Genomic DNA, 21,729 nt, shown 5'->3' on the forward strand with positions numbered 1-21,729 from the left:
TCACAACAATTATTCTCTCCCGGTGACACTCGTCCAAAATCATTTAAATGGCCCTCAAGAGCAAATAAACATGAGCGGCAGCGATTTAAAGAGAGCAATCCAATTTGGTGTGAGCCACTCAAGTGATTCGATTACAAAAGCACAAAACACACTGCTGGCCTTTTTAAAATGACCCGCTGTCCCGCAGAGCCCAGGCGTGGCCCCGCTCGACGGCGGATTGCCCCTGATGGGATTTCACAACATTAACATTCTACCGAGTCAGCATCAGGCACGCTGGGTACAGTGGCCCACTGCTGAAACAGCCTCCGACTGTGTGTGTGTGTGTGTGGGACAGAGAACGATTGTCCACACAGTCACTCCCCACTGACTTGCAATTATCAGACATGTTGACTGTAGTGGAATCCCAGTGGATAACTTAGTATGTGGCTCCTCTTGACAGACGCAGCATAGAATATTTATATCTGGAGGGAAACCACCTCCAGACATGATGCTCTGTAAACACTTTTTTTTTTAAATCACAGGCTGAATTTCAGAAGTGGATTAGTCATCGCGATGTCACATATTGGTTTGTGTTTTAAAGCTTCGAGTTTGGCGATTTGGCCGTCGCCATCTTGGCTTTTTTGCAACCAATGAAAGGCGGTGGAAGGTAGCCCCGCCCTAAAGCATCCCCTGCTTTATGGTCTGTTTGACTCTAAATTAACCATCATTTACTAAATGAACATCATGCTGTATTGAAGGAGACTTGAAACTAGAGATTGAGACCATAAACTCATGTTTACAATGTTTACTGAGGTAATAAATCAAGAGAGAAGTAGAGTCATTTTCTCATAGACTTCTATACAACCAGAGGAGTCGCCCCCTGGTGGACATTAGAGAGAATGCAGGTTGAAGACACTTCCACATCGACTTCACTTGTCAGAACCGGATGTTGCCGCTTGTTTTGAATGCACTAAAAAAAATAAAAATTGCTTTTGTCATCAGTCAACTGGTGTATTCACGTCATACGAGACGGCCCATAAAAGACCTTGCATGTGAACCTCTTAGCTAGAGATATAAACGGGATAGAGCAGAAGCAATTACTCGATTTTAAGAACCGATGAAGCAAAACAATAAAGATAAATGAGCTGCTTTAATCAGAAGGTAACGTCATATTAGCAGGTCAGAGTGTGTGATTTAAAAATAAATAAATAAAGTGCAGCATCTTGGTGGTAAAAACTTCAATCAAGCAGTGGAAATAATGATCTCCCATCTAGAGCAGAAAGCATGTTTTCATGATCAATGTTAGGGCTGAGTTTGTGACAGCAGCAGGGAGGCTGAAGGCTGATAGCAGTCGTCACCCACAGCTGTCATTACAACCGATTTGCTACTTTGCTAACATAAAATCACCAAATATCCTGACAGTGATGTTGTGAGCACGGCAGTCACATCATCCCAGTACCACCAACAGTGCAGAGCTACTGCTTGAATAAAAAAATACATTCATTTCCTAATCTTTCACATTGTGCGTTTTCGTGTAAATAGCCACAGATGACATTTAGAGTACACTGACTTCGGTGCAGTTAAAATGATTTGAGAAGCTGGTGAATAAAGAGTCTTGTGTCAAATGACACAACGATAAGATTTGTTTTTATCAAAGCAAATATTTAAATAAAAACACAACCAGGTCCAGGTGAAAATCAAAGCATTGGTCCAACCCTGTGCTCGTGACCAACGCCCCTTGTATTTGGCTTCCTGGTGGACTCTGGACCTAAACAGCAGAGCTCTCCACTGTTGACCTCTGAATACTGTGAAGCCGGGCACATTCATGCCACCCACCCTGGTGGCAACAGCGAGGTCATCCGGTGTCAGTGGTCACAGGGTCAAACCCCAGCTGGTGGGGAATAGAGTGCAGGGGGGTCAATAGATCCTCCAGGACGGGAGCATTTAACCCTTCAACAGTATGAGCACGCTAATTAACATTTAAACCATTTTGCAGAGCCAAGTGTGATGGAGTCGTCTGCAAAAAAAACCTGCAACTGAACACCAGACAAAAAACCACCCAAACAGTGGCCACCACATCAGCCAGCTGATGTCCTCCATCTCACCCATCTGCTGCTGCTCCACCCACACAGATCTCTCTCATGACTCTCTCTGGACAGCAGCCTGCCGATGCCCAGCAGGGCAAAGCAGATGGTGTGGTTTACAGGAAACGCATTTAGCCCTTTCAATCAGCCGGCAAACGCTGCAAAGAGAAATGGTCAAATAGTCCACTTTCTACCGCTTCCAGGGGCAGCAGGGCGCCTTGTTTGCTCACCTGGAATAATGTAAGCCTTTGTGCTCAGAGTTCATTTAGATCAGGGGGAGAAAAAAAAGAAAAAGGAGCTGCCAGCCCCTGCTTGGTCGAAAACTCCAGAAAATATAAGCAACTTAAAATGCAGGTAACAAAAGCATGTCTCTATTTTTTGTTAGTTTCCCCAGGACATGAAAGGGGGAATTAATTCAAGGGAAAACTGCCATTTATTTATCCAAAATATAAGCCTGCCTTTAAAAAGGCAGCTCTCTGGTCTACAACAGCAGGTATATTGCCGCGTGCGAGCCAAGAATGTTTTTTTGCCATTGAAATCATTAAAAGCAACCACCTGGGAAGATGAATGTCTCTAATGCGTCTTCTCGAGGTTTACGGCGCGTGAATGACTTCCAAAAAAAGCAATTAGTATGACAATAAAAATGCCTTTTTTTTTATTTGACTCATGCCCGTTGCTGCAGCACCAGTCCTACCTGTTCAGTTCAGAGCGTGACAGAACAAGTCAACAAGTTACATTGTTTCAAATAAAGAAAATAAGCGACGAGTTTGAACATTTTTCCTTGTATGTGGTCACCAAATCCCCTTTGCTTATAGGTCACCTTTGAGTGTTTTTGTATTTGTCAAAGAGGAATGAAGCACTAAATGAACACAATATTTAACAGAGTTAAAAAGAGGAAAGTTTGAAACAGGAGTTGTCTGCTTGTAAGCGACAACACAACACAGTCACGATTCTTTTTTTTTTTAGGTTGTTTAACGGAAGAGAAGACATTAACTCACCGCACGGCACCTCTTCCAAAACCAGCGTGTCCAAAAGGAAGAAAAGGTTTCGAGAAAGACGACCCGACAAAAAACCCTCTCACGACGACGAAGTTTCCTCTTTCCTCAGCGGACAAAAACAACAACCAGTGCGCAGGACGAAGAGTGCCAACCGCCCAGTTGATGGTCAGTGTTTAAAGTAATGCACAAAAACCTGGAAATGTGTCCGCGTTACCGGAGTGAAAAGACGTTTTTGCTACAGCGCACACGGGCGGCTTTTCTTCTTTGTTCCTCCTGCCCGCAGCCTGTTCCGTGGATGTTATCACCGCTCGTGCGTCTCTGACAGCCGCTGATTGGCTGGAGGGTCGGGATCAAGAAAAGGTGACTGGTGTCAAGTTAGCCGGAATAACAAACACTGTTTCCGATCACGACGTCCGTAAAAAGAAACACTTTTGTAACAAAACACCATTTTCACATTGTGTTTTTATTATATAATACTAGAGTGTGACGTTGTTTCACGTTTTTTTGTGTTTTCGTGTTGCTGAAAGCTATTTTACCCCTAAACGTGGCAAATGTCATGCTTTTATTTTGTAAGAAAATCCCTTAACTTCCTGTAAGATGCTAGCTTTGCAGGAACTTGACGCAGGGTGGAGGCCACCTCATGCCTTGCATAGTTTTATTCTGAGCTTCATCACGACCTGTCTGCTGCCGTTTGTAGTTTATGTTCTTGCGTTTGAAGGTAATGTCTTTTATAGTATGTCAAATAATGACTCAGCATGTCATATGTATGACTTATTGTATCTAGTAAGTCATAATTATGAGATGCTAAGTTTTATTATTATAATGACTTACAGGATCTTTATTTCTTTTCATAACAGTTGCAGAAATGCTCTTCCATCATATAGCAAGTTAATATTTGGAAAACAAGTGCATTACTTTCCATTACACACTGATTCTATTTTTCATGTTGATTAAAAGTATATGAAAAAATATATACATGAATAAAAAAGCATATCTTGGAGATATCTTGCAATTTTATTCCACATGTCCTTGATTAATGTGCATATTTTTTATCTTTACGTTTTAATTTAATTCATGTTCAATATTGAAGAGTCACTGAGTGGGAGCAGCTGGATTTATGGATTAAATCCAAGCTAATGGGTAAACACGCATCTAATGCCACTCACCACAAACACAAGCTCATCATTATGGGATTAACACCGGGGGTTTTGTCAGTTAGAGCTCATATGGCTTCACTGTTACCACAATGCAATGCACACAGTTGAGTGGTGATCTGATGAACATCCAGTGTTTCAAGGTTGTCGGTTTTGCCCCTTGTCCAATCAAGGGGCACATTGTGTTTGTATCACACCTGTACACGGCATCCAACAGCAGATTTTTTTTTAATTATGAGCAATGCGGGCTCTGGTAGTATTAATAATATGGGCCTGGATGAAATTAGGCTCATTGTGCAAACTAGACCATCAGCTCCCCGAGCAGCTGGCCTCGAATCAATTACAAAGAGAACCGGAGGATTGAAGTGGATGGGTTTAACACAGCAGGGATCACCACTCGCACAAAAAAACACTTCAAGTTGATTTTCTCCACTCCTTCAGTGAGTCATAAAGGGAAGGGATAAGGGAGTCAAATGCACCTATTCATGTTCTTGCAGGGAGTCAAATGAGTTGATCAATGAGCTTCAGAGGTGCCGGTAGAGGCAGGTTGTTACCTCCATGGACAGGGGCCAGGCTAGCTGTTTCCCTCTGTTTCCAGTCTTTATGCTAAGCTAAGCTAAACAGTCTTTAGTTGTTCACAGTATTCCTTTTTAAATGTCGTGGACTTGCTGTCACTACAGACGGCAAAATGTCTGTTACTCATACAGTTAGAAAAGTTGATCTCGGTGAAACAGAGACGGCTCCAACTGAACATGACTCAGAGCTCCCATGCTGTGTGTCTGCGTGTGTGTGTGTGTGTGTGTGTGTGTGTGTGTGTGTGTGTGCATGCGTGCAGTGTATTGAGTGTTGTGTAAGAGCAAGCTACAGTCTGAGTGAGAGTTAGGATGTGTCTGCCTGTCTACCTGCTTTTCAGTGACTACAGAGAGAGAGCTGTTCTCACCATCCTCCCCAAGTCCCTCCGACAGACACTTTGCATCAGATGTTTTCATTCTGAGCCTCTTCATTATGTCTTCTGCCTCGCTACCCGCTGCATCTATACCATCCTTTTCCCCCCTTTTGTCTCTATCTCCCTCCCAATTCCCTGAATGTATCTCCGTCCTGTCCTTACTCGTTGTGTCTTCTTCGTCCCGTGGGTCTGTCTCTCTCTCTCTCCCCGGACCGGTTGGGGTGTAACACCGGTCATAATAGCCAACTGACAGTTGAACAATGTCACTGAATCATCATGAGGATTTCTGCTTGTTAGGCAATGAAACGGGAGTACTTTGTCTCGACTTGGCTGAACTTCCGTTCACTTTGCCTCCCATATGTAGGTGATTTGTTTGTGTGTGTGTGTGTGTGTGTGTGTGTGTGTGTGTGTGTGTGTGCGTGCTGCAGAGATGTGTCCCTGAGTTCACCCGAGCCAGTGAGCTTCTCACAGCTGATCACAGTGGGGGTTCCAACAAAGCCAAAGTTAAGTGTGATCATGTGTTTTGTGCATTTTAAATAACATGTTCAGCCCAAAGTCACTAGACTGACACATTTTCATTCTTTCTCTATCTAGTCGTGATCAATATTGTACTGTGTTTATAGAATATATTATTTATCTTCTTATATTTACACCTTTGGACCCCTTCTGTGTGGAGTTCGCATGCTCTTCCCAGCGTGGATTTTCTTCCACAGTCCAAAGACATGCAGGTTAGGTTAACTGTTGATTCTAAACCGCCCATAGGTGTGAATGTGAGTGTGATTGGTCAGAATGAAGTCCACCTCTCGTCCAATGTGACGTCTCCAGACCCTCTGCAACCCCGTAAGAGGATAAGCGCTAACAGGTATTGGATGGATGGATTGGTATTATTTTAGCCACGCTAATGGCACGGCAATGTATGTTGGTCAACTAACCCACCATTTTGGTGCAGTATCTCAACAACACAGGACTTTCACAAATTTGATGTGACTCCCAGCAATGGAGGTGCAGCAGCCATGTTGCCAGTGGTCTTTCGACACTTGACACTGTAGTTCTTTTTGCCAAATCCCTGATATCTCCAACTTGGAATTACAATTCCAACTCGTAGGCTGACGTGAATGTTTTTTCCCCACTCGACTGCTCACAATTATGACATGAGTGCAGTATGAGTACGACCTCACAGAGCCGCTATGCTCTGCTGCAGCCTTCTTACCGCACACAGGTGATTATAGTAACACAAATTCAAGAGTGAAGGACAAAAACAGAAAGAAGAAGATTAAGATTCAGGTCTTGGATCACCAAAAAGAAAGATAAATTACAACAACTAACAATCATCCATTAGCTTTTAGCATTTAGAAATATAAATTGTCACCTGCTGCAGTGGCCACAAGCTAACGTGTTAGCTCAAATGTTTTACTTGATTGTAATGTATTTGCCCTAGAGTTAAAGATGACGATTAAAACTTGGAAAACGTGTAGGCTATATATATATATATATATATATTTCTCTGCACCTTTTCAAGTATAAAAACATAAGAATTTGTCTTTAGACTTCAAATTCAAACATTTTCATACAGAAAGCCTGTGTTAAGAACTTGGGCGTAAACTTTGAATGACAACGGTAAAGATGCTAATAAACTGCATTATGGGAAATGAAGTGTTTTTTGGAGCTGGCTCACTTTTAACCGCTCTTTCAAACCGTCTCTTGCGTGTCCCAATGAAGGCAGTAATGAATAGACGTAGTGCCCCTTTAAGAACAGCTTCCTCTGAAATACCTCAGAAATGAGGAATCACTCCAGTGGAAGTGGAAATTGGAAAGTGAGAGCCAAAGCAATGGGCTTCAGAGAAGAGGCCAGAAACAAGAAGAAGAAAAGCTTGAAGTATGTGATAAAACTGAAAAAAAAAGACTTTAATCTTTACACATAACCCAAATACAGATTAGTGCCCAGATTCCTTCTTTTTTCAGGATTAACAGAAACAGAAAAACACCACGACAGCGAGCCAGAAGCCTGTCAAAAGGAAACGAAACAAAAAACAGCCTTGTTCTGTCTCTTCCACCCCAGTTCAGAGGTAAACGAGGGGCCAGTCACTACCGGCTCCACCGGCTCCACCAGCTCTGTTGCTCTCGTCTCACAATGTCAATAAAAAAAAGAATAATGAGGCAAACACCCCGCAGCACTTTGTATTATTCCAAGGACACTGGTGTTGCTGTCAGAATTGCAGGAGCGTGGATTTTGGGAACACGACCCTCCCTTCCTTTTCAGTCTGACAGAATACATGTGTGGCCGGTTCCTGCTGGAGCTCATGGGATGATGTGATGCTGTTCAGGCCAGGACATGAGCTGTGAATTAGGTGTGTGTGTGTGTGTGTGTGTGTGTGTGTGTGTTTTGTATACCATCATTCATCTGGCATCTTTTTGCAATTTGTTTATGTTCTGCTTTAGTTGGCGACACGTATCGCCGTCTGCCTCATTTCATGCGTGAGCTGCAGAATCCAGTAAAACGATTCTATTTTTATTTGAGCGCTCCCATCTTTTGGCGCGAGGACGGAGGCAGCAGCAGGCTGTCGTCTCTCAGCGTCTGCTCCACTGAGCTGACGGCGGGCCAGAGAGGAAGTCGTACCCGGGCCAACACTTCCACCTGCTGGTTGGAAGGATCGACTGTAAATCCAGCTGCTGGAGGGAGAACGCATTGTTCAGCACACACGGTCACTGTTTTGTGGGAGCATGAACGTGCAGCACGACGCGTGCATGAACATGTCGCATATCTTTATCATTGATGAAGACAAGGCCGTCACTGCGTCTGCATGATGGACTAACAATGTTTCTTTATTTGTCATTGAGACTTAAGAAGTCATTTTTTTTCTTAATATTTATTTTTATTTGGTTTATTGTGTGCGTTTTGTTCATGCTGGGACAGCAGTACAAGAACATCTTTGTGTAATTGGACCACATGTGTATGTTGCGCTCCTGATATGTTCTTTTGTTTGAAGATCATTTTTAAAATAAAGTCGGAAAAAGGGCAAACGTCCTCTACAGCTGACTGGATGGACATGTCACGCATAGTGTTCATGTCAGTGTTCATCCGTTTGCCCTTTAATCACTTCAGTCTGATTTGATTCGTTTAGCCAAATATCACACATTAGCCTCTGAGGGCTTCACCATCTGGAACACTGCCTTTGTCCTTGGACCCTCGTGGATAATTGTGATCCGTGTATTCGCGTGCTCGTCTGGTGGGAGGGGCTTAGGGCAGATGGGAGAGCTGCAGGATGAGGGCTCTATGTTTATGTTTTGGTATTTTATTAGTTTGCCTTTTCCATTAAGCTGCCTGCCCTGAGGCACAGCTAAATGTACAATATGCTGAAAGATTATTATAGAATGATTGCCTACCCCAGCTTTAGCTTGAAATTAAACAGATTTTATCTAATTATTTTTGAAGATCCCGTGGGCACCCTGTGGAAGTCTGTGCGAAGGAGACAAGTGCTCAGAATGTGAGGAAATAAGTTCCCAGTAAGGAGTTCCCGACACTTAAATATACACTGAATCCATTTTATTTTATTTTCATTTTTACAAAAAACAGGTATGAGAGAATGCATAGGCCGAGCCCCACCCACAGTGAGCCCATCGATCCACCGTGGAAGGAAAAACAATTTATTTAAAAAGATAAAAACAACACTGTCAGCCATTCTTCTGATTGCATTCTCTACTGTCTCTCTCTCACACACACACACACACACACACACACACACACACACACACACACACACACACACACACACACACACACACACACACACACACACACACACACACACACACACACACACACACGACACGATTGTCATTTCACTGCCAAACCGTACACACACACACACACACTTACTGGCACACGACGCAAACATGTGGGTGCAAAAGGATAACTGTCGGATGTAGGGAATAATGATACGAGTGAGAGGGATGCATTGCACCTCTACAGTTACAGGGTCATTTCACCTCAATGTATTTTGAGAATTTGAGTGAACTGACCCTTTAACCCATGTAGCCAAACCCAAAGATGCGGCCTCACTACATCGTCAGTGTGTTGGTGGTACAGAGCGTGAGCCTCTTCCTTCCCTCCGTCTCTGATGAGATGTTTCTGCACTATGAGGCCGGTCTGATGCTTCCTTCACGTGCGCTGTAACAACTGAAAAGTGTTCACATGGGAGGATCACGTCAACGGCTCCAGAGGGAGGAAAAGAGCTGCATATATGTCTCCACCGTCCGTGTTTCGGACAGGCGGAGCGACGGTTAGCGTTGTGGTTAAAGATGAGGATCATCGGCAGGCTGGGTGCTGCTGCGTCATGCGATGACGGAGGGAAAAGTTACTTCTGTGGTTGCTGAAGATAAATGAGGTGACGGTGTTGTACCGTTTGAAACATGACTAACATGAAAATAAACTAAAACAAAAAGCGAGAGAGCGAGTAGCTTTCCAACAGAACACAAAAGACTGACAAACTAGATGTTCCATTTTTTTTTAAACTGAACAAGCGGAGGAAACCAATAAAACGGTCTCTGTTTGTTTGTTTGTTTTGAGTGTCTGCATTGAATTAATGTGCACTTATGAAGAGCATATTCCTGACCACTTCCTCCACACTGGCTCCACTGTAAAAACAAGTTTCCAGAGTAAACTCAAGAGGATTGTCCTCGCCTGTAAAAACTAGCCCGGATTCTCCAACTGAGGAACAAATAAAAAACCACAACATGAGATGAGAAAGACATTTGAAGGCGCTGCAAGAACGCCGCTGTCCTAACCGGTAAATCTCTCCTCTGAAGAACTAAATGATTGCATTTTTCTGGGCGTTATTTTATACCTCTTACCAGTTACGATTTGTTAATCCCATTTGTTTTTAATTCCCGACATGGGTCAGATGTGGAAAAGGTTCTCTAAGGTTCTCCTGTTTAACACAATACCAGTGTACGACTCTCCGTCTCCAGGACCGGAGCTCCGCCTCCTCCTGCGGCCGCTGTGCATCTCTGTCTACGTCACGTTTCCACACAAGGCACGTCGTTCGCCACCCTTCTGTTGCTTTTCTACCTCAACAAGCCTCAGGCAGTCAGATACTTGCATCTTTTGTACTCTGATGGATGCAGGGAATACTGCGTGATACCAATAACGGATGGAAAGTTATCTTCAGCGTGACAGCTGCTGATGGGGGGGGGTTCTTATATCCACTAGGTAGTAAGGATTGGAATTACTGTACTTCTCTTTCATTATTAGTATTGTTAGAGGCAGAATAGATAAAATATACTCTTCCTTCAGCGCTCTTGAGCTTCCAGAAGCGTCGCGTATAACCGAAGGGAGAAAACAAATGTATGGAATAAAACTATAAATAGGGCCACACATTTCTTTGCTACTGTTAAACCCCGGTCCCCAGAACCAATGTGAGGAACATCGCAATCCTCTCCCCCCCCCCCCTCGATGTGCCAGACCCTTTTGGTTACAACTTATATTTAACCAGCGCTCGCGCGTCACTGGAACAAAAAGGTCACGGTGTCTCCGTCCTCTTCATGGCGAGCAGGCTGTTGCGCTTGGCTGTAGTTGGCTCTCGTTCTCTTCTTCTTCTTCTTTTCTTCCGTCTCTCCATCTCCGAACAACGGGGGGGTGGGGGTTGTACATACACTGTCTACATACGGGGCGGGAAGGGAAGGCGTTTAACCGTTCAGGAGGTAGACCACCAGCTCGTAGGTGCACATCATGATGGCGGTGTTGGGGATCTGTCGCACCAGGTGGGTGGTGAGGCCGCGGTACAGCGCGCGGTAGCCCTCCTCCCGGGGCACCGTGGTCAGAGTCTGGAAGAAGGAGTTGTACTTGGTGCCCTCCTCGCGTAGCCGGGTGCGGATTACTTCTGCAGAGTAGCGAGGAGAGGGAAGGGTTAAAAGGTTACTATTTTTACAGTTGTATACGACTGACCCTGTATGGATGCGATACAGGGTCACAGCTCTGTTGAGAGTTGCACATGTGCAGTACCGATCGGTCAGGATGTGCAGATATCTTAAGGCCGTATTAGAGGCGTTGCTGATCCTGGTTTTTGGCACCGGAAAACAACTCCGCCCGGCACAAACTCTTACCGTGAGGATAAGCGATAGATGTGGCACAGGTCTTGGAGGTGGCAGCGGCGAGCATCATCCCGATAAAGTCCGAAGCGTCTTTGGACGTCTCCTCCTCCTCGTCCATGTTCTGCGGCGCCTTGGCCTCCAGGAGGCGCCGCTTGATGTTTTCATAGATCACAAAGTGGATCACAGTCTCTGAGATGCCGGCGTAGGACGCCGACATTCCCCGGTAGAAGCCTCGCAGGCCGTCCGTCTGGTAGACCCGCCGCACGCACTCGAACGCGCTCATCCGCCGCTCACCTCGGTTCCTGGAGGAGAGAAAAAAACATCTTTTAGGTCACGTAAAAGAACCAACGTTGCCCATTTGAGGATGTTCACGTTGACTGAAACAACACATCAGAGTCAGTGTTGTGGTGATGTCGTCCTCTGAGGCCTACTGTGTGTACAGCCATCACTGTGCATGTGTTTATGTATTTGACAGCTTCTGATCTGCACCAGAGTTAGTTCATTAGTCAGCTAATTTACATCTGGAGTCCCCGGGCAGGAAACAAGAGAATAACATCTCTGTTAGGAAAATGAACACTGTAGTTAAAAGCTACAATATGGAGGTCTAGAGGATTTGCATTAATGAAAAAGATATCCAAGAGCTACATCACAACTGTGAGTCCGTCTCTTGGGAACTGAACTTGAGTCAAGCCCTCACCCGGGTGTCATATTTACCTCGCATCCAGCTGGAGGCGGGTCTTTATCAGCCATATTGGATTGGTTGCTGTGATGGCTGTAAAACCTGTGGAGGGAAAAAAAAAAAAACTAAACATAAAACTGTCCGACAAGTAACCGAGCTACGGTAAGAGTCAAAGCCTGAAACAGACGCGGGCTTGTGTGTGGCAAAATGAACGGCATGCAACCAGTTTACTCCCCCATTCCTCCCCCATTCCTCCCCCATCATCTAACAGCGTATACCAACCGCAGGGGGGAAAAAACACCGGACAAAAAAAACTTTTATGGCTTGTTTTAGACTTTTATATTTATACCTCTTTATACTTCTGGGCATATCAGAGTTCAACTATTGTACTTTCTGTGTTTTATGTATGTATATGACAGCTATAGTTACTGGTTAAACAACATATTCAACGCATGTTAAAGATTAAACCAGTGGTTCCCAGACATTCCCTCTGAACTTCTCAGTTTCACTGAAGTAACTGCTCAATTGATTATTGTAAAGAGAGAAAAGTTCTTTCTCCCATTAATCATCTCACTACTGCTCAGGTCGTCCACGTGACCCTTTGGAGGGGTCACTAGTTATAATAATGTCACACAGAAAGCGTGCATCTTCTGCATAATAAGTACTCTTTCACACAACGCTCTGGGTGCATTCTGGGTGTTGGATCTACACTTGTGAACAAACCATCGTTAGCTCTGGCCAGGGTTGGGAGAGTTCCTTTAAAAATACAATCCAACGCGATGACCCATTAAACCAGAATAACCGGTCAATGTATGCTATTAAGACAAAGAATACAAAACTCTAATCAGCTCCACCTGGAGTCCATTTAAAGGCATTCCCTGCAGGCGTTAACGCGCTGAGTCAGCATAAAGATTGAATTAGTAAAATCTTGATGAACTGGAAAGTGTGCAAACCATCCTGCGCTGCCTGAACTTGCACCGTACTGCGACACTGTGTCTTCTTCTTCCACCCGATGAAAGGACCCCCCCCCCCCCCACTCAGCACAAAGTTCATCTGGATCACGTATCACTGCAGAGACTAAAATAGTCCCGACGCTGTCGACTCCTCGTCACCTGTCGGGTCTGCAGGATATGCGGAGCGTCGCTGGAGGGTGACTGACCTTGACTGGGTTGTTGAAACGTCCGAGTCATGGCGGGCTAAAAGTGGCGCCGCCGTGAACCCGTCAGATTCACCCACATATAAAATATATAAATAAACACATAACACACAGAGACGCACGCTGCAGCTGTAGCTGGTGGTCAAGGCTGGGTCACAGTGACATGACAACCTTCAGTTGACATAAAGAAGCGATTAATGAAACAGTCTTTAAATCTGACTTATTAACACGTTACGCTTATTTAATGAAGCCGTTTCAACACTGCTGAGTCAGCAGATTTAGTGGGTTTTCAGAGCTTGTTTGCAAGTTTTAGGTGGTTAAAATGGCATTCAATCGACCACAATGTCGAAATCATCTTCTTAATTCAAGACAATTAAGACAAAAGGCTTTATTGTATTTTCTGGAAGAAAATCTTTCTCTCTTTTTTACTTTAAGACCATTTTTTTCCTTAATTATTTGAATATTAGTTTCAGTTCAGCACAACACTGGCTGGCGGTAGATCTGAACAAAAGGTGAAGAGTTTAATAAATTCAAAGGAAGTGGCTGGTGTTCTTATACTGTCAAAGAACAAACCAGTACAAACCAGTTCTACCACAGCTTAGCGAAAGCGGCCTCCCTGCAGTCTGTGCATGAAGCGATCACGCCGCCGCGGCGCGTTTCCACGGCGGTGGAACGTCGACCTGTTAACCCGGCGCGTGTAGTTACCTGCCATTCCCGCCGACACCATGTGCACCTGTGTGGAGTCGGGCTCCAACACGCCGTTCAGTTTCTCTTTGGCGGTGGAGTAGGCGGCGAAGTAGATCGCTCTGTTGGAAGCAAAAAGGGACAAGAACAGATAAAAAAGGTGAGGATGTGTGACAGCAGTACGAGTCACACGGGGCCTGTTTTCGGTGTTTTAAAGTAAAGAAAACGAGTCCCGGGACAACTCTTTGCCTCCAGTTGTGATGTAGTTTATCAATTACAAACACGTAAAACTGTCTTAATGACAGCTAAAGCTCTTAAAGCTTAATGAGCTTTAAAATGCATTAAGTGGAAAGCCGAGAGCGGAACCAACAGTCTCAGCAAACAGGCCGAGTTTAACAAAGAGGCCATTGAGCGCAAACAGCACGTCCGTGTTTATTCTCACCAATAATCTGATTCTCACTAATTAAAAAAGGGGTCATAACGATCACGTTCCTGTCTGAATACAACTGCTATTTCTTTTTTTAAACAGTCTGGTTCATTTGTGAAATGTGCCGAGTCAACACTTGTTAATGATGTTCAGAGCTCATCAGTCACGGTAGAAGACGGCGGCGCGTTTGTGTGTCTACAAGTGTGCGTCACAGCTCAGGAGGTCTTCATCAGCATTCAGTCACGTAACCAACATAACACTCCACATGTGCGGAGCACCGGCACCTGCTCGCCGCAGCATTAGCTCGCTGGCCGCGGCCATTAGCCCCGCTTTGCTCCCCGTCATTACCACGGAGGCCGGTTAATGATCGGGACTCATACGCCGTTACCTGACTGCAGTCAACTACAGCGTTTCTTCAAAGCCCTGCCGAGAAAGCCGTGAAGAAGAACGAGAACTGGAGGACCGTGTGTTCCTGTTTGTCCTTTCTTTGTCACCCAAATAACCTCAAACAGCCATGTGCTGGTTACATAATGCCATTGTTCCTGAGAACAAGAACAGCTGATGTCGAAGCACAGAAGTGATAAGAGTGCATCTCCGTTAGGCTCGGGCAGCATTATGGTCGACCAGGGGATTTAAAAAGCACACGTTTTCTGGTGTTTTGTTTGGTTTTCTTCCATTAACACCAGCACATCGTCTCCGTTCAGCCCACTGATGAGTCGGTTTGTTACGTACTCGCTGTTCGACTAATGTGTGAGTGACAGTGACCATGAGCAACAACACCTCAAGACCAGACGCCTCTTTGCTCGCCACCCGCTGATTGAAGTGACAGTGAAAGTTAGCAACAGTTAAGACTGAACATTTGCAGATTTACAATTCCATCAAATATTCAATTAGTTAACACCGTTTCAGGCAATTAGATAGGAAACCTTCCTTCTTTAAGAGAGCAAACACGGCTCAACAGTCTTCCAAGTCAAACTCAAAAGATGGTCCATGTTAAGAATATGAAGAAGACGAGTAGAGGCGACAGGAGGAAGCTTACCTGGAAGGTGCCACGCCCACCAAGTTTGGCCCCAGGCCCCTGAAGAGAGAGCGAGGTCCTTCTTTCTCCAAGATCAACCTGAACACACAGAAACAAAAGTACGTTATGACAACATGCATGGGTTAGTGTCATTACTGGAGGTTGCAGAAGAAAGAAAGTAGAGAAGAAGAAAGTAAAGATGGAGGGTAACAATGCAGGTTTTATGAGGAATTAAATGGATTCAACGCTGTTGTTAGACTTCTAGAACTCATACAAGGCGACTTGGAGCGTAAATCTGACTGTAAACAGAAACTTTGTTTGTTTACAAAAAAAAAAAAAAAGGGGGGGGGGCTTGATGTCATCCAGCGCCGACATCAAGCCAACGTGACATCTACCGAACACATTCAACAGGATAATCCCTGAGATTATAAATAAAACTTTCCAGTCCTTCCACTTTCGGGGGGGACCTTCAGCCTACATTCGCGGAGCTAAGAATAGAAGAACCGTCGGCTGTTTACCGCTGACAGCACAGCTCATTGTGGGGAGCATTGAGCACCGATGGCTGTCGGGGACGCACGTCTCAGATTCATATATTAGATGAAATATATTTGAAGAAGTTTGTGAGGAGATTAAAAGTAGACACAGAAACTAGTTTAGCTGCCGGCCAAACAGCCGACTACTCACTTTAATCCAACCGGATACTTTATTCTATGAACAATGTGAGGAGCATCCGGCAGGACACAGCACGATGAGAGCGAATCATCTCCGGCCTGCCAGTCGTCCCCGATGCCGGGTTGGAAATGGTCGTTTACTTACGTTGATAATAAGCACTGACAAAAAAAAAACAAACCATATTCAACACACTAATCGTGTGTCAAATAGCTACGCAGTTAGCCAATAAGTACCAGAAGACTCTCGCTGCCTGTGTTATTAATGTTCTACAGCCAACACCGTGAGTCCATAACACACAACAGCACCGCTGTCATCCTCAGTTTATTGGCTCAGAGCGGCGAAAAATAAATAAATCACACAACAGCAGCAGTCAGGTGTGCTCCAGCACGACCTGTTGTAACACACCTGGCTGCTGTGATGATTGACTACATGCCCAGTCTCTCTAGAACATGTAGTCAATCATCATTACGATTAACGTTATGTTTTAACATTAGAAAGCTCCTTCCTGTAAAGCAATTAAACGACTATTCATCATAACTTTAACATTAACATTTTAAAGCTCTTCTGATTTACAGAATATGATTTCACAGGCCAGAAGAACTGTGTTCAGACGAAGGCTTTCATGTGTGTAAATAATTCAAATCTATAGTAACATTAATCCAGAATGACGTAGTAAAAACCTTCAGATTTGACTGAAGACTAGCGGCTGTGTCCTTGTTTAAAGCTCTGCAGGTAAACCTCGAAAAACAACAGATTACCAAAAGAACATGAACGCATTTCCAAGGAAAAAAAGGGGGCGGGGGGGGGGGGGTCATCCAATTTAACCCGTTACAGCCGTAACAGTCGTGCGTTTCCTCATTAATTGTTGGGTGAAGATCTTGCAGAAAGCAGATGTCTTCTCTCGTCTTCTCAGCTCATGTACGCGTCATGTCTTAACACCAGTGTGCCGCGTTAGGCTGCAGAGTCGGAGCCAAATAAACATTTAGAAATTGTCACCCGGCCTCACCGACCCCATCCACCGACGTAATGTGACACGCTGCTTTAATAGAGTTATAACACACTACTATGTTTTGCTTTGAGAAAAACGTCTGCCGCCTCGGGTTTCTTGCAGGGTGTTTAAAATAGTGATGATGCGACTAAATGAGAAGACCGTACATTGCCGGTGGGCCTTTCGGCATTTGGTTGCAGCAGTGTATTCAAGAGGAGTCGGAACATATGGCAAAAGATATTCAGTGAGGAGGATACTGCCGGTCTACAGAACAAAGCCTCCACCGCTGCAGTGACTGGCATGTTGTATATGTGTGACTTAGTTCAGTGAATTTTAGAAGTTCTTTCCAGAGGCTTAGAGCAGCCAGGACATGTTCTCTTCAGATGATCGACGGCCATTCTCTTCCCTACGGAGCGGCTCTCATTTCCTACAGCATCACAGCCGGCATTCTAACCAAATCACAAAGGTGCTTCACTAAGTGGACGTAGAAATAGAAGAGCTGTCAAAGCAGACACACAAGAGTCTCGAGGAACTATAAAAAAAAAAATGCATAAAAATCTCACAAGATCAATAAATAACAGTTGGACTTGTGACGACGGCTGTCGAGCGACCGGTGTGCGCTCCGTGTGTAGTTTCCCCCCCAAAGGGTGAGGAGTTGGGTTTCAGGGAGAGGTCGGCCTTGCCAGGAGGGACGCCAGCCAGACCCAACAACAACAACGAGAACACGGTGCTGAATAAGGAACCGCGGCCCTGCAGGCAAACCGAGGAGGAACCATTAGCTCCATGCACAAACAGCTCCACTCATTTCAGTTCAAATAATACCCATAAGCTATCAGTGTTTACTTGATTTTTAGGGAGAATATGTGTTTAATGCACTTCCACATTGTGCTACATAAGACTTTAAAAAAGGTTCTTCAGACGGGCAATATGAGTACTATTCTCCGGACTGCAGCCGCAGCATCCAGGAGAGTTTTCACTAAGCTGCCGCTGTAGGGTGTGCGTGCAACGGCACGACAGCTCACCAAAAGAAAAGCCAAAAACTCAATCTCAAACGCCCCCCCCCTCCTCCACGGTGGCTGGCTATAGCATTTTAAACGTCCAATATCGCAGTTGATTGTGTTTATTTATTTGTGGAAAGCCCAAATCGTGAGAGCGATTATTATTTGATTAAATGTGCAATTTAAAACTGAGCATTTCCTGTTGCTCCTCTAGAAACACTAGTTTGTTATATTTAAAATACATTCTAATCCTGAACTTAATAGTTTGTTTTTAACATGTCTTGTGAGAAGAAGAACCGAGAAGAGCATAAGGAGTCTATAAGAGCATCAACGTGACAGTCGGACGGTGATAAATGCTGTTGAATACCCACTTGAGGCAGTGCAGGGGCCCCGGCGGCGACATGCGGGCCACACCGGCCCCGTTGACGGTACTGAGCTGGACCTCAGACACATAGAGGGTGATCGAGGACGACTGCAGACGGGTCTTCACTACTTCCAGTGGACACGTCAATATGGCTCCTACCGTGCCCCCACATCTGGTGGAAAGACAAGAGGTGGGGAAAAGGTTGAGGTGACATAGCAAACAAGTCTCAGCTGACAGAACGAGACTTAAAATTACAATGTCCTCGCTTTAGCCAATGATGCGTTTGGTGGAATTCTAAGGATTGCGGCATGTAGATGAGATATAGCAGTGTGGGAACAGAGAGCCAGTCAGGAATGCTTTGTGTTTCCCTTGGGGGGGGAAATAACAACAAGCTTCTGTTCAGTGACACACCACATTCCAAAACCACAGGCGGATGCGTTTTCATTTAAGAAGGAGCCAAATAGGAATCCTGTAACAACCCGCAAATACTTTCTTTTTAGAGTAGGGCCTACCAAAATCATAAACCAAGATGTGAAGCATAAACTTGACGCCTTGTACAAACAATGTTACAGCCAGCTCGGGTATTTCAGGTATCTCTCAGGTGACACGTGTTGAGAGAACAGACAAGAGAACCTTTACGAGGTGTAGATTAATGATCTGGAGTCTGACAGGACTGTCAGATATCAAAAGCAAGAGTGACAGCAGTTATCTTTAGACAGGGTTAATTTTCAATCGGCCCCAAAGCAGAAATACAAAGTCCTGTCAACATAGGTTTTTATTTGAGACAGCTACAGTACGAACCAAAGAGAGAACAGGAGTCACATTTGAACTTAGTTAGGTGCCAACAAAATGTGTGCATACACACATGTTTCTGCTATAAACACTAGAAAAGATAAACTAGATCTAGTTTATCTTTCACATAATAGTCACTGCTGTTGTTAATTTTGCAAAGGTAAGTGTCAACTCATTACCTGGATAGTCTGCTGGAGGCAAGAAGGAATGATTCTACAAAATTGTATTTTTGCAATGGGGATGGGCTGTCCAAACACAGATGTTGTTGCACATATATCCTGCGGCTGTGAGCACCGAATATAATAATAATATAATAACTGTGCAACGAAATCAAGACTGCGATTAATGCATCAGTTTATTCTGGTAGACCTTTAGTGTGCAGCGTGCTCACGTTTGTTGTGATGCACGAACGTTTACGGCCGAATGACACCGAAAGTAAAGCTGACTTTTTTAAAACACTAATGTTGAGTTTTACACCCAAGTATGCAGACTCACACACAGAAAGACACACTTCCACAAAAAAAACATGTCCTTTCCATTCATACGTCAAAAACGTCACTGTAAACTCGTGACATTGAGTCCTACGGGACACGTTTTAAGTTAGCTGACATCTGACACACTGGTGCAAACACGAATCTTCTCATGTAAACAAACACACTGCCACTAAACAAACCCCCCGCTAGCATGAACACATACACACACACACACCTATGCAAACATCATGGGAAGCTATTACTGGTTAGCAGCGGCAGCGTGGAGCTAGCTAGCTCTCGTTCAAAGGCAGAATAACACACTCACCCTCCAGCAAACAGATGAACCAAGGTGTCTCTTTGACTCATTGTGGATCATATTCGGGAACAGTCCACGCGGGCAGCCACGCGAGGGACAACCGGGAGCGCACGTGGAGGACACAGGAGAATAGTGACCCCCAAACCTAGCATGGAAATGATACACGGTACGCCTGTGTTGTGGTGGAGGTCAGTCAAAAAAAAAAAAAAGCAGGCGTATGTAATAGCTAAGATAGCTTGCTAGCGTTAGCAGCCGAGGCTAACGGGTTTCCGGTGTTTAAAAGTCGATGTCAGAGCGCCATGTTTTCCTCTCGTTTTAAAACGGAGTAGTGCCTCTTCACCGGGCGTTTATCTAACGTTGAGTGAGTATAAGTCCAATCCTGCAGCGATAACAACCGTGTGTGTGAGCTACTCGGCCTGCCCTCGGTCACGTTGACGTGCCTTGCCTCTCTCTCTTTCTGGAAGCCCCTCAAGTCGCAATGTGTATCGTCGAATGGGAAGCCGCAAAACAGAGGCGGTGATTGGCTGAGGTCCCGTGCGCGCGCCCGCCCCCGTCACTACTCTTGTCACGTGACGGTTGCTTTTATTTTGAAAGGATCTAAATTGAAGCGTTAAGCTGATGTAACACTGAAGAGGCGAGAAACACGGCTGACTTCTAACGTTGCTTAGTTTAGAACTAAACTAAACTAACTTAGAACTATCATAATTTAGCATTATTTACAGTATCCGGTAACTGCTTCAAGATGAGCCCCAAGGCTCCAGGAAGCTGACCAATCAGCATTCCTATTAGGTATATTTTATATTCATCGCTGAGCTGAATTGTGCTATTACCCAGTAGGACAAAACTTGTGCATGCCACATGGCCCATTTGCAGAACTACTGTAACATTTCCTAGAGTTTAATGCTCTACGTGGTACAAATGTCTATTTGCACTCTCCCATGTTATGTAACACTACTAAAATCAGAAGAAAGGGCCGATTGTTGCAGCTTTCTAAATAGCGCCTAAGCTTATGTTTGACATGCAAGATATGATGAATTTAGACACTGGGAATTTTTCTTTGCTACCCACATACTGATTTGACCTCAATCCATATGGTATATTTAGCCCAAATATTTCATACAGACGTTCTTTGTGCAATATGTGTGTGTGTGTGTGTGTGTGTGTATGTGAGTTGAATTGAGACTTGAGACTCAGACATACACTTAATTTCATAATTGCAGACACAGTTTGACCCAGCCAGATCATGTGCCACAGTTTCTCATGTAATCACGTTAGCTACTGTCTGTCCGACTGTATCACAGGCAAATCTGATTCTTTGCTCGTATAAATGCTGGACTAGTACTATCACATCATCTTTGTCATTGATCAACATTAATGGGCACGATATGTTCATTCGTCTTTATTAAACAGTCATAAAAAGCCAAACTAAGCGAGTTAAACCCAGAACAACGACTTTATAGCTACTGCTCCCTGAAGCAGACTTCTGGAGAGAAAAGGCCTTTTTCCTTTTGTAGAATATGCCTTTTTTGGACATAAAATCTAAACCCAATAACTGAGTTTAACTTTAAAAGGAAAACTGCATACAGCTGCCTGTCTTTGAATCCAATATCCACTGGCTTCAAAATGCTAAAGTGTATTTGTTTTTTGCATATTTTTATCTTCATTACAAACACATTTACTTGTGATTTGAGGTGTAACAAAGCTGAGAGTCTACAGCCATGCAAACAATGTAGTGGTGCTTTGAGCTAAATGCTAACATCAAGATGCTACTATGCTCAAAGTAAAAAATGCTAACACCCCCTAGTTTATCAGGTTATACTTACCAAGCATACTATTAGCTAATTAAAGGACCAGTGTGAAGCATTTAGTGGGTTTATTGGCAGAAATGTAAGTTTCCTTTTGTGTATGATC

General features: G+C 44.3%; 2 protein-coding genes across 2 annotated transcripts in view; both read right to left on the reverse strand.

Annotated features, from left to right (window-relative positions):
• LOC306700839 (SPRY domain-containing SOCS box protein 4-like) overlaps positions 1-3,340 on the reverse strand; it is a 34,696-nt gene extending 31,356 nt beyond the window's left edge. The window contains exon 1 of the mRNA XM_079165964.1: positions 3,062-3,340. The gene's annotated coding sequence lies outside the window, so the exon portion shown is untranslated. The remainder of the gene's footprint in view (positions 1-3,061) is intronic.
• Positions 3,341-8,696: 5,356 nt separating this feature from the next.
• On the reverse strand, positions 8,697-20,258 carry LOC306700744 (solute carrier family 25 member 36-A). The gene is made up of 7 exons (XM_079165844.1): positions 19,828-20,258; positions 18,245-18,409; positions 15,237-15,314; positions 13,792-13,892; positions 11,966-12,032; positions 11,264-11,553; positions 8,697-11,040 (listed from the first exon to the last, which is right to left on the reverse strand). Exons 1-7 carry the CDS (start codon positions 19,866-19,868, stop codon positions 10,847-10,849), a joined length of 936 nt encoding a protein of 311 aa, XP_079021970.1. The 5' UTR covers positions 19,869-20,258; the 3' UTR covers positions 8,697-10,846.
• Positions 20,259-21,729: the final 1,471 nt, after the last annotated feature.

Source organism: Pholis gunnellus (assembly GCF_910591455.1).
Source record: "Pholis gunnellus genome assembly, chromosome: 9".
Taxonomy (NCBI): domain Eukaryota; kingdom Metazoa; phylum Chordata; class Actinopteri; order Perciformes; family Pholidae; genus Pholis; species Pholis gunnellus.

Excerpts from the sequence above, each read along its gene's own strand:
- LOC306700744 (XM_079165844.1), bottom strand. The coding sequence starts at position 19,868 with ATGAGTCAAAGAGACACCTTGGTTCATCTGTTTGCTGGAGG. Across the intron at positions 18,410-19,827 it reads GTTCATCTGTTTGCTGGAGG|ATGTGGGGGCACGGTAGGAG; the intron begins GTGAGTGTGTTA and ends TCTTTCCACCAG. Across the intron at positions 13,893-15,236 it reads GTGGGCGTGGCACCTTCCAG|AGCGATCTACTTCGCCGCCT; the intron begins GTAAGCTTCCTC and ends TGCTTCCAACAG.